General features: G+C 32.7%; 2 protein-coding genes across 2 annotated transcripts; one reads left to right on the forward strand and one right to left on the reverse strand.

Annotated features, from left to right (window-relative positions):
- Nucleotides 1-814: 814 nt before the first annotated feature.
- On the forward strand, nt 815-1,880 carry TRIADDRAFT_37356 (expressed hypothetical protein). The gene is made up of 5 exons (XM_002110367.1): nt 815-843; nt 998-1,149; nt 1,320-1,425; nt 1,567-1,632; nt 1,734-1,880. Exons 1-5 carry the CDS (start codon nt 841-843, stop codon nt 1,812-1,814), a joined length of 408 nt encoding a protein of 135 aa, XP_002110403.1. The 5' UTR covers nt 815-840; the 3' UTR covers nt 1,815-1,880.
- Nucleotides 1,881-2,133: 253 nt separating this feature from the next.
- Nucleotides 2,134-12,703, reverse strand: TRIADDRAFT_54364 (uncharacterized protein; the record flags this gene model as incomplete). Its single annotated transcript, XM_002110889.1, has 41 exons — nt 2,134-2,225; nt 2,905-2,953; nt 3,048-3,132; nt 3,327-3,429; nt 3,529-3,583; nt 4,030-4,103; nt 4,214-4,244; nt 4,370-4,401; nt 4,533-4,606; nt 4,716-4,765; nt 4,880-4,929; nt 5,025-5,106; nt 5,197-5,289; nt 5,512-5,821; nt 5,923-6,093; nt 6,152-6,222; nt 6,702-6,808; nt 7,155-7,197; nt 7,275-7,391; nt 7,539-7,644; nt 7,736-7,818; nt 7,932-8,012; nt 8,200-8,235; nt 8,314-8,371; nt 8,467-8,554; nt 8,715-8,772; nt 8,873-8,957; nt 9,060-9,125; nt 9,200-9,326; nt 9,415-9,472; nt 9,578-9,628; nt 9,711-9,754; nt 9,851-9,886; nt 9,990-10,045; nt 10,120-10,174; nt 10,253-10,512; nt 10,652-10,818; nt 11,257-11,301; nt 11,898-12,222; nt 12,314-12,404; nt 12,598-12,703. 41 exons carry the CDS (start codon nt 12,701-12,703, stop codon nt 2,134-2,136), a joined length of 3,771 nt encoding a protein of 1,256 aa, XP_002110925.1.
- Between the last annotated feature and the right edge of the window lie 446 nt (nt 12,704-13,149).

Consider the following 13,149-nt stretch of genomic DNA (forward strand, 5'->3'; position numbering starts at 1 on the left):
ATTGAAAATGAGTTTATCTAAATTTGAATCTATGTGCTATTATTGATATTATGGTATGCGTTGTATGGGAAATACAGTAGATGTACAAATACTGAAAAATGAAAAGGAATTTTTATTGAAAATAATGGATATTGTCTACTGTTGCTGCATCGTCTTTAATGTCGATTGCATTTTCTGCTCTATACGAGTATTATTACGCTACTGTAGTACTGGGTCTACTAACTAAAAGATAGATGGAAGCGGAGCAGACTTTTCAGGATGCCAGTCCTTATAGACTATGCTAGAGCAGGCAATCAGTTGGGTCTGGTAACTAGAGTTGAGCATCAATGCAGTGTGTCCTAGTGATTTTTTACCGGTGTATAGTGTAGCTTCTAGTAAAATCCTGACATTCCAGCGGCTAGTCATGCAGCCTGATGTAGGATGCAGAAAGTATGGTATACAGGTATTGAAATTTTGATTAAATGTGCTCTATGATGGAGAGTATGTATCCAAGAATACTGTACAATACAGTACGGTATAATTCATTTAGATTGAAATTGCTGCAGTGCAAATACTAGCAGATCCGACTTCGCTGAACGTCAAGAAGAAGCCAAATTCGCTGCTTCGTATTCTTTCATATCGTGTCAACAGACGGACGCCACACGGACCAGGTGGCGTACAGTCCACAGTACGAAGAGTGTGTAATGCACTGTGCACTGTACACTGTACAGTACAGTATTTGCACAGTGCGCAGACGCTGACGCTACAGTACAGTACGACACATGGTGACTGGCTAACGCGATTGTTAACCGCGTTGCCTGCCGGGAGCTTCTTCCTTTTCGTCCTTTACTATCCAACAAAATGGTAGGTAGCGTGGATTATCAGCTGAATCATTTCGATATCATCATCATCGGAAGGAATAATGACTATTTAACGTTCTATCATAGTAATTTAAGATGTTTGGGACATAGTAGGCCATTTTTTTAAATTAAAAGTTGCCATTTTCATTATCAAACAGGGTCGGGTACGTACAAAAACTGTTAAGAAGGCTGCTAGGGTCATCATCGAAAAATATTACACCCGTTTAACCTTCGATTTCCATACCAACAAGAGGATTTGTGAAGAGGTTGCTATCATTCCTAGCAAGAAATTACGAAACAAGATTGCTGGGTAAGAGAAAGGATCATTTTAAATGAAATGGACGCGGTAATGCAGCGTTATTTGTCGTTCTTCAAGCTCATACATCAATCATTGATACTGTGTATAATGTTATGGTGTACAAGTCATGATTCATAGTCCAACACATTCTTAAAGCAATACTTTTCCTGTTTTGGGCATAGTTTTGCTACACATTTAATGAGGCGCATCCAACGTGGACCAGTCCGTGGTATTTCCATCAAGTTGCAGGAAGAAGAAAGAGAAAGAAGGGATAATTTTGTACCTGAAGTAAGTATAGCCTTCGTCCACCAACCGTATTGTGTCTACCGTATGAATACAGGAATAGGCTGCGTTGCAAATGGATTGGATAGTTTCTGAAAATGCGTTAGATGTATTTGGTAATCGTGGTAATATTACTCTCTCTATTAGGTTTCTGAATTGGCTCAAGAAGTTATTGAAGTCGACTCTGATACCAGGGACTTATTGCGTGAGATGGTAAGCTTTCCAATCATGATAGACATGACTTTGATTATAATTATTGCATTGACAGTAGATCAATATAGACTCATCTGTTCTTCGCATGATTATTCTTACAGAATGTTATGGATGACATCACTAACTTACAAGTTGTGCAACCCATTGAGAACTTTAGAGGTGCTATTGGTGGAAGACAATAAACCTGAGCACTACTACCTACAATCGATATTGTATAATAATTCTTCAATAAAAGTAATTACTTGAACAGAGATAGTTTGTGATCTTTTAATTCTTCGGAGTATCAGCGATGGGGTAACTAAGGTATTTAACAACTTACTTGTAACTAAATTTATTAAGTATATTGTACACCTGATAAAAGTTATAGTACAGTAATATACAGTAAACTGAACGTTTCAGTTTTGAACGTTTATCCGTGACAAGTTCCTAAGTTTATTATGTCTACTGTATTACCGAGATCAACTATTTATAGTATAAAATATTAGATTTTTGCTAGACCATTCAATAACTACGTCTTCCATATGGACTGCAGGTATCGAAATCCTCGATACCTGATAAACTTGGTAATAAGTTGGTATGAATCAAGTCTATTCCTGAGGATCGATTAGGATGCAATTTAGCATTTTAAATTAAAATTTTTTATGGATATATGCAAGTAGTGTACCAGTAGGGCTAAGTATAGAACAGAAGCCTGTCTACTTGTACTGGGTACTATCAAATCTTCAGATTGACAGTATTTCATGCATCAGCGATACATAGCAGCTATATACTCCTACCTCGTATTAACGTTGTACGTTTGCAGTCTGGGTGATATCAATTAAATATAGGATATAGCTATATCCTAAATTTATTGATTACAACTTTATTATTTTCTTGGAGGTAAGATAACTTGGATATCATTCGAAATAAGTTTCGCAGCTTAGTCACGAAATTACTAAAGCAACGGTTTTATCAAACTTTCGTAGTAACAAGTTAAACTTTCACATTGGAAAATGTAGTTATTCTACTTTGCTATACAACCAAACGTCACCAGAAGTTAGAAATGACATTAAATAGTATTCAAAGTTGATTACAATCAGTGCAATTGCAAAGTATCCACTACAAAGAACGTTGAAGAAAACTGTAATCCAGTCATGGTCAAATTTACTGTTATTCCGTTATCCGGGAAACAGGCATATCAGTCCATCACTTATTGACTAGTGTCATTTAGGTTGGCCTGCAGTCCACCATAGAGAGCACAGGTCAAGTCCTATCTCCGGCGGTAGTTCCTACCATTAAGTTTACATTTTAAACGTAAGAAAAAATCGGTTTCGTTATAAAGCTGAAAAGGATTAAATTCTATCACGAAATTTGAGAAACTACCGCATAATTTACAGATATTTCTTACTAGAAACTTCATATTTATGCTAATATACCTGTCCACCACGGCATATATGAACCAACTTGCCCTTATTCCAAGGATTAATTAAATGCTTTGTTGCATGAAATGGAATGTTGAATCTAAAATAGATGAAGATAGGGTTAACTCTAATTGGCTAGAAATGCACTTTAGTATAATTGGAAGGCTATATAATTAGCATGCGATAAATACACACATTGTTATACCATAATAATATGTTCTCATAAGACTAAAATTTACAATTTATTCGTTATAGCCGTAATACGAAGATGAAAAGCATGCTTTATTTCATTACATTTTGATCCACTTTATATCGAATATTCCTGTGCGATATTGTGGTACAGGAGTTGTAAAAGGAGTGCTCAATTTCTTGATCGGACTGCTCATTTCAGCATACCCTATTGAAAATATATAATTAGGTCAAATACAGCGATCTACTTCAAGGGTTTTAATGAATTTCTTACGATATCCGGTTTTAATTCTTATCAATTTAATACCTTGAAAATGCTTACTTCTTTGCGCAGAAAATATTATCATAACTTTATCACTTTCCTTAAATCAAATAACATTATACATGTATGATCAGATTAAGACCAAAAATCTTCAGTACCGATTCTATTTTCTTGTAAACTAGTTTAATATTTGCCTACAGCTTGTACGCTTAAAAATTTATATTATCTTAACGTAAGAATGTACAGTAAGTATATGTAAAGGCTAAAAGTTAAAATGCCCTCTTAATATCAGAAATGAATGTTATTTCAGTACGAATAAAATTCTAGTTACAGAGTAAGCCTTGTGCAATTTCTTCTCGATTGCTCGATTACAAGACCAAGTTCCCTAAAGGTCAAACGGCAGTAAACTTGTTAAGTACAGAACGATACTAGAGATTGACTATGTTAGTATTCTAGCGAATAAAAACCATCATCAGCCCAAAAAGCTCATAACATAACTAATAAGAAGAGATAAAAATCACATTCGAGGAAAATATTCGTAGATACCTTGGATACAGCATCGGGAAGGATATTTTCGTTATAACATTTTAGTATGAAGTAACGAATATTGGATCTTTTACCTAGAAAGAACCAAATAGAATGTTGAGAAATTTCTTAATATACAGTTCCACTTCAACATGCACAACATTTAACGTATATATAAGAGTTATTACCAAGCTTTAACACTTACTTTGATTACGTATCGTTAAGGGCTTCGCAGACTGAAATGTAAATAAGTTAAAATATAGCTATTAACTAATAGAAGTATTTATATTGGTACGTATGCATAAAGAATTAATCATTAACTTCCTATCCAGTATATCAGATTGTTTAGGAGTAGTCCTACCTGAAATTCTCCAACTTTACTTTTTGTAGACTCTAGCGATAATGAAAATAAAAAGTATTACTCAGTAATGATACTAATGATTTACAGATAATTATAATAATGTCTACAGTATATTACATTTCTGCTGAGAGGAATAGTAATACTGTATTAGTTATTTTACAACCTGATTGATCATGCTCTTCCTTAGTGCTGTATTTCTTGATAGGTGTGGTACCTTTCATACTCGTATACCTCTGGCTGAAATGCATAGGATTTTAGTAAAATCAACGTATTGCGATTATATGGTATTAAAATATGATTTAGTGTACATAGCACAATTATTCATTACAGTAACTATCTGTAATACCGATTATTATTATTATGAACATGGCCTGATTGCTTCTTATTATCAGTACGCTGTCAATATAAAAAATATTATTAAATTTTTGTTATCGCACTCTCTTTAAATAATAAACACTCGTGAAAAATAAGAGAAATCTTTGGTAATGAAAATTTGGGTATTTAACTTACAATTCTGCATGATTGATTTACGTTATTTCCTCCCTGCCGGCTATCTAAGGCTAAAATTGTATATACGAATAAACACATATTAAAGATAGATTGTATAGACCACCTGATTTCCTCCTAGATGAACTTAAATGTGATATTTTCATACCTGATAGGTAGTGTACCTTTTCCTGTAAGTTTGTTAGTTTATCTTCGCTAGCCAAAATAACTTGTAAGGAATCAATAAATTGCTATTAAAAAATAAAGATCTATTTAGTTTAAACAATTCTCATACGTGATGGTTAGCTGTACATTAAGTTGGAATGTTTTAGTTAATCTACCTCTTCTGAAGTATGATGAATTCCTGGTTGTATTAAATTGCGTAATATCGCTTGCAGTAGCATCCTTTTAATAGCTAATAGTAGGTTTTTCTCCTAAATATTACAGCGATATCATAAATAGGGCGAGGATAGTATCAGTACATTCATTCATTTAAGTTTTCATACAACCGCTCAAGTTATGTTGGTTACATAGTTTGTGTAAATATTTACAGAAGTCACATTTTATATTCTCTATTTAGTATATCTTCCCATTTGCCGATGCAAAATAGTAACGCAGATACAATAATTTAAAGAAATTACTTTGGTGCAGTATACCTCTCTAGCTACTGTGAAGGAAATCCAACTATTTTCTATTTCAATTTTCTCCATAACGTCGATATTCTCTGCTTCATTTTCGCTATCCATCATATTTTCAGTTACAGTTGGTTTATACTCCTTTATGTCCTGATTTTGTGATCTTTGTTCTTCCAATACTTTTCCTCCGTTGACATCAAGGTCTTTTTGAATATTATTTAGGGCCGCACTATAATCTTCCTCTTTCTTTGGGTAAGGTGAGCCAGAAAATAAATAAGTAACTATGGCTGATGTAACTGTTAGACCAACAGCTGCAGTACTTGTGTAATTTCTATATTAGATTGTAAGTATATTTATAATGATTTTTTACGATATACCTCGATATTGTATACTTCTTGTATTAATTAAAATATAACAATAAAGCAATTTTACCTCAATAGATCATTGTATATGAACCAATTGGAATTTGCTTTCATTTCATGTGTTTTTGAGGTAGCAGACTTTGCCGATAAAAGTCCAAATAACATCGACGAACGATGAATTTTTATTTTTTTCAATCTATGATAGAATCTATTGTTACCTATTGATCGACCTTGTTTGTAGCTGTGAAATAGAGAAGGAGTGCTAGTTTTATATGATTAATATACTAATTTTGATTTACCCTGCGGTTAGCCAACAATTACTGGGATCTATTTTAGCAATATTTGGGTATAATCCAGCTACAAGGGCCGCCTAGTATATTAAAATATGAAATACAGATTCTTAATGTAAGGATTAAATACAAGCTTTAACTATTACCATTAACATGGTGTAGTTGTACATAAATTTTGCAAGAAAGGTCTACTAACATTAACGAACGTCCAGCTTCCCGAGTTTTTGTTATGGTAGTCATATTTACCGCTGCTGTAGGTTTTGAAAATTTTTAAATGTTTTAGCAAATCAACCAATTGCGATCTAGAGATACGCGTAAACAAACGGCATCAAGTGTTAGTCTTCTGCAGTACAATGATAAGAAAATGATTTATAGTTACTTTATTTTCCTGATCATTTCCAAGGTGTCTTTCGATAAATAATTTTTTTTACAGAAGGATTGACCGAAGCCATTAGCCTTTGATTTCTGCCAAGCCTAAGCTCAAGAAAGCATAAATCTGAGATATTGCTTCTAATTGGTCTGTACGATATAAGCATGAGGTTAGGAATAAATGATATACCTCAAAAACTTGTACTATTAAGTAATGATCACTTTGGATATTATTGCATATTGTTCGTTTAAAATAGTCAATTTTGATGAAGTCGCTTGATTCGTCGGGTAGGATAACTATATGAATGTACACATTAGTGTTGATAATTCTAATAACCAGTAGTTTAAGAATATCATAATTTATAAAAAAGCATTACATGGATCTCGATAGGATAGTGTCGATACAATAATTAATATTGGCTCTAGGCATCGTAGAGTAATTGCATATAGAATAGCCTTGGCAAATCTTGGCTCAACCGGAACTTCCGCCACAAATTTACCTATATCCAACCAAAATTTTACCCAAGCATATGATTTAAAGGCCCAAAATATTAACGATTTATATTAAGCTGATATAAAATTAGTGCTTACACCAATATGGGTGAATATTCGACATCAATAATCAAGCTATTTGTAACTTTACCTAATTCCGTTAGGTTTTCGTTTTCATCAAGGGCCCCAATAGCCTATAATTCATCATGTCAATATATCAGAGAATGTCTAAAAGGCTCCGAAATATTTATTATTAAGAAGAGCACTTTACCTTTAAGCATTCCACCGCATTATTAACTGCAATAAAAGATGGTGGCTCTATAGCATCATTTAAAAATTCTGCTATGGAAACGTTAGTATTCAAGAGTTTTACTTGTAGAGCTAATTCCTGATAAAAATAGATAGTCACAGCATTAAATAGGTTTAATATTATTAGTAGTATGAATTATCTTAGGCAATACCATCTAATAATTCAGTATACTGGAGTTACTTAATCAGTAATGTCGTCAAATAACGCTTTTAAGTTAGATTATACCTGTAAGGGTATGCGCAAAATTTCAGCTCTTAAATAATCGCTCAAACTATTATATTTCGATTTACTATATATATGGTAACATCGCCCAGGTTGGCATCGGCCAGCTCTAGATTTACGTAGTAATTATTCATGAAATTAGTGACATGATTGAGGTGCAACAATCAATGCGATCTAACAGAGATCTATACTACTGTTACCTTCCTGCTCGTTGCTTCGCGTTGGCTTTCGATATCCAAGCAGAAGTTAATGATGATGCAGACGATAAAGCATCAAAATTTTTCTATAGAATGTGATGAGTAATGTCTAAAGTTGCTTGGGTACTTATACTACATTGCTATTTCGAAAAAATAATATGAAAAAGTCCGCTAATACAGTATTGAATAGGTAATTTACCATTTTTATTCTTCCAGAATCAATAACGTCTACCACATCATCAATAGTAATACTTGTTTCGGCAATATTAGTAGATAATATCTAATCAAAGACATAAAGGTTGAAACAGTGTTAGGAGAGATTATCAATTAGTTATATTTCAGCAAGTTACGGTATGTCTTATCAACAGTAGTCATAAGATTGCCATATAAAGTACAGTACTACGTATGTCTTAGCTAAGTCCTATTGCAATCAACTGGTCGACTAATCGGCATAACTGGGTACTTACAATTTTTTTAACATCGTGAGGACAAGATTTAAATATCTATACCAATTTAAGTAGAAATGAACTAAAAGTTAATAGAAGATAAATAAAAGTAATAAAAGTCTCTAATTGACTGACTTCTCTTTGACGGGTGATTTCTACTAATGAATGGAGTATGAAAATTCGTATCTTTAATCTTATAAACAATTACATAAAGTTTTTAAATTTAGTATACATCATCAGGATTAAAAGAATTGAAGGCGCATTGGTACAAGTTTTTCTTAAGTTAACCTGCTATGTTTACTAAATTTTCTTTGTAAAATTCTATCCTTAACGTTCACAATATCTTCATAGCCGGGTAAGAATACTAAGATAGCACCTAAATTGAAAAGATGCCATGGACAGATACAAATGTAACTTATGAATGGCTTAAATCTTAAAAACAATTCATAGATTAGATAGACTATCATTAGTATCAATTATTCTAGTAAAAGAAGTCAATTTATAAAGTGTTACCCTGTCTACATATTATATAGTACCTTTATTATCTTCTTTACAAATATAGGAAATTATATGTGTAATTAAATCATAATCGATCTGCAGCATCAAGAAGGTCAAATAATGTTATGAGAAATATTTATCTTGCTATGGCAATAATATTAAGTACGTTAATGATGTTATTATATTTTAAATTTACTTTTTCTCCTTGGATAGAGTCTGTACATAATTTCAGAAGTGAGTTACGATTGTAATTCACATCCATCACTGAAGGCTTCTCCATACTAAACATAATATCCAGAAAGAGAGGTAAATTAATTTATTTAAATATTAATCCAAAAACTTTCTGTCGAGATAGAACCGAATATATCTTAACGTAAGAATACCTAAATTGATCAAGCTTTTCTACAGCTTCTGGCCGATTCCATTTTAATGCCCAATCTCGTGCTGTCCTGTAAGTATAGGTTAATTTTAAATTATTTTAGGTATTTATTCAATTCAGAGAAACGAAAAGTTGCCTTTGTACCATCCATTGATGGATTTTAAATTAACATTAGCGGATAATTGCAATAGCGATTCAATGGTTGCCAATTTTCCATGTCCAGCAGCAATCATAAGTGATGAAGCGGACGTTTCAGAATGCTGATAATCAACTGTAATATGAATTATAACATTTAAGTAGACATATCAGTTGGTAAGTTTTACGTTGGAGCCACCATCTATTAGTGCGTCATAATTTACCATGTATATGTCCATTTTCTATCATTTCGATGATACCACGAAAGGAGTTATCATCATTCTAAAATTTTAATGAAACACCTTTACATAATACACCTATACTCTAGGTATGGATTGTAGTAGTTTATTATTATTTTAAAATTCTAATAGAGGACGTATACAGTACCTTAATCCAAGCGTTTTCAAGATAATTGTCCATAGCCTGATTAGCATTAATCTAATAATTAGGTGATACACAAGTGTCTTCATGTTAATAAACTTATTATAGGGAGATAGCTAATATTCTAGAAAGAATTTACATTTCCATCATCATTTTCCACTAATTTCTTTTTGTCTTTTACGGCTACGATTGAAATGATTGAAATATTTTAAATATTAGATAGTGTATTTCTAAATTGCAGTAGCATTAACTAATTATATTAAACTTTATCTACTTTACCTTGGTTATCGTTTAATTCTTTATCTTGAACTAAAGCTAGTAGAAAACAGTCAGAAAGTACCATTGTTGCATTTTAATAATCAAGAGAACGCAGCAGTTGAGATATCAGATGCACTTTAATTAAATAATTTAAACATACAGGAACTGGTATCTTGTTTGATGTTTTTAGGGATTAATTTGCTTATATATTTAGTTCTGAAATAGATAAAAATATAGGCCATTTAATACTATTGCTCTATAAGATCTGTTATCTGATGATTTCAAATTACCTTATTAAAATGTCTTCAAGGTACAATTCTTCAACGGGGTATGTATGTCCATCAACTAGTTGCATAATATAATAGATGTAACATAAGTTCAGAAATTAACTAATTGTCTTAATCCTATTACTTTTTAAATTACCTTTTAAAATTGGACAATTGAAAAAGTACTGAGAAAATAGCTTCGAGTTCAGGGTTGCACTTGATAGAATCAACTTTATATTTGATTCTTGTTCGATTAGCTTACGCAGAGTTATGAGCAAAAAGTCACATAGTTTATCCCTTTCGTGTACCTCATCCACAACAATATGGGTTATACAATCTAGGAAAGGTGCTCCCAATGTCAAATATCGTAATAAAATTCCCGTTGTACAATAGAGCAAACAAGTATCAGGGGATATTCTGTCCAAATTGATATATTACATGATTAATGAATTAGTTCCTTGAAAATTTCATATTAAGCTATCATTTTAAACGATAGTCGCGAAAAAATTACATTAACAAATACAGCACTTTAACAAATGTTTGTTTTGAAACGTACTTGCTCTCCAAACGAATTTGATACCCTATCGTTGATCCTATCGGCTCTCCACGTTCGTAAGCAACTCTTTCTGCAACTCCAATTGCTGATAACCGACGTGGTTGCGTGCAAATGATACGACAAGGCTTTCCTGTAGCCTGACCATCTTCCAATATATACTGAGGTATCTACAGTACATCAATTAATAACAATATTACGATAGTACATACACGATTCTTATCCTGTGACCTAAATACTGCAATATTTATTGATGTGGTTAATACAGCATAGAAATCATGAAGTTAAAAGAAGGAATTAGTGTGTCTACCAATAATTTAGTATTGACAATTATTGTCTGTTATTTTATTGAAAAATTCGATGGGCAATAATATCAGTGGGTCTGTACATTTATATAGTTTACTATAAATTAAGATTCAGCTTCACCTGCTACAAAAATATGTAATACGAGTATGTAATGGGTTATATGGGCGCAACATTATCGAAAAGTTATATATATTTTACTATTATTATCATTCGTGGCAGAATCATCGTCCTAATTTGTCTCAACTTGTGAGCATTCAATAATAAAGCATAGTAAAAGTTGAAGATGAAGATAGGGTTTTTACCTGAGTTGTTTTACCGCAACCAGTTTCACCCATTACGATAATCACCTATATTGGTTTAATAGAATAGTTTCATTATTTGTATGATACAGTATGCGTTTTCATAGGCAAATTTGATGACTAACTTGTGTAGAAATATACTATAGATCATCAACGCTATACATACAGTACACGTAAGTAAGTTAGAACAGAAATTCGACAGTAGATTAGCTGCGTAAGTTAACAATTCGATGATGACTTCGATTTTCATGATGTTGTGTCGCAGCAAAATCATAAACAAGATCAGAGATACCACAGTTTTAACAAGTTTTTCTAATTATTTTATCATCGATACTATCCAGAAGTTGTAAGCAAGGTAGAACAGAGATGCGATAGTAGATTAGTCACGTATGTTTACTATTCGATTATCACTATGCTGTTCATCATGTTAAGGCAACGTTATAAGTAAAAATTCGAGATAGTAGAGTCGTATTTGACTGTTTTCTAATGGTTGGATTTGATCACCTATTAGGCTATTAGTATTACAAGAATAATTAAGCTTGTGATTTATGACATGAGTAAAATTCAATCTTTGAAATTATCAATAGGAACCTTTATCTCATGCATAGCTTAATTGTAGTCCTAGATTAATCTAAATTTACTACCTTGTTGGATTGGATCGCTGCTAGAATTTGACTTCTTTGATGAACGATCGGTAATTGATGACGAAGTGATTGTTGTGTTGAATAATGATGTGGGGGAATGCGCGGAGATGAAAATATTAGTTTATGTCCTTGCCCGCTGTAGACAGTCGATTTTATAGCTTCTTCAGGTTGACTACCATGATATTGATCAAGTCCGTGAGGGAACTGACTGATTAAATCTGTAAGACCTTTCTTGGAGGCGCCATTCAGTGTCAATGTTGTAATTTTGGCGTCATCATTCAAGTTTCCAGAACGTCTAACGGTTAAAAACCGTTCTGATCCCCAACTGAGGAAAGATACATGGGTGTATAAATTAGAAAAAAAACATTTCAAGATTACGATAGCATGAAATTGATTTCTACGTAGTATTTACTCACCCTTGACTTTTTGATATTAGACCTAGCGGTTTACAAAATTGATGAATGAAGGCTCTCTCTTCTTTTAGTAACGATGGAGGAAATTCTAGTTCTATAACGATCGTTATGATATCATGATTAGCCGTTGATTAAAAGCAATCAGTTTCATAGTTAGGCTATAACATAATCGTTAACTTGTAATATTTGTTTCGAACTGCATTGCAACTAGATTATGAGCACATTTATCCACTTGGAATGGCGCTATGCATGCAAATATTGATTCATTTGGCTTGTGGCTTGTTTACCTTGTACTGTGTGATCGGCGATAAAATTATTGATCACAGCGCTAATTCGATCCTGTAATTCTTGGCTAATATTGGGTGTCTGATATTTTCGTTTCCTATAGGCCATAATGTGTCCTGTGTAACGCTATTACCCCATTCTACAATGATTTCCTATCTATTTTGCACTCATTTGCAAGGTGGAAGGCTATGTGGAGGAGCCTTGTAAAGATTTGTTGGGCTTCCTGATTGGCAATCTTGAGGCGTTTAAATTTAAATTTATTTAATTTATTTAAAAATTTTTAAAATTTGGGTCTACGAAAATCAGCGGGACAGACACTCCAATCCCCGTTGTCGTTGGTATCGGATAGACGTACATACGCACACTAATGAAAGTGAAAATTCCTGGTAGACGCGTATATCAAAGTGTGATTTAGAGACTTGTAGTAGGCCGGAATTTATCCATTACAATTTAAAGGAATGATTCATGTACATTATGACTTAACCTTAATTTCCAACGCGTATTAGCTTTAGCTGATGTTAATTTCATAAAGTAGAAGCGATAGAGTGAGTGTA

The sequence above is a fragment of the Trichoplax adhaerens genome, genomic scaffold (assembly GCF_000150275.1).
Source record: "Trichoplax adhaerens TRIADscaffold_3 genomic scaffold, whole genome shotgun sequence".
Taxonomy (NCBI): Eukaryota; Metazoa; Placozoa; class Uniplacotomia; order Trichoplacea; family Trichoplacidae; genus Trichoplax; species Trichoplax adhaerens.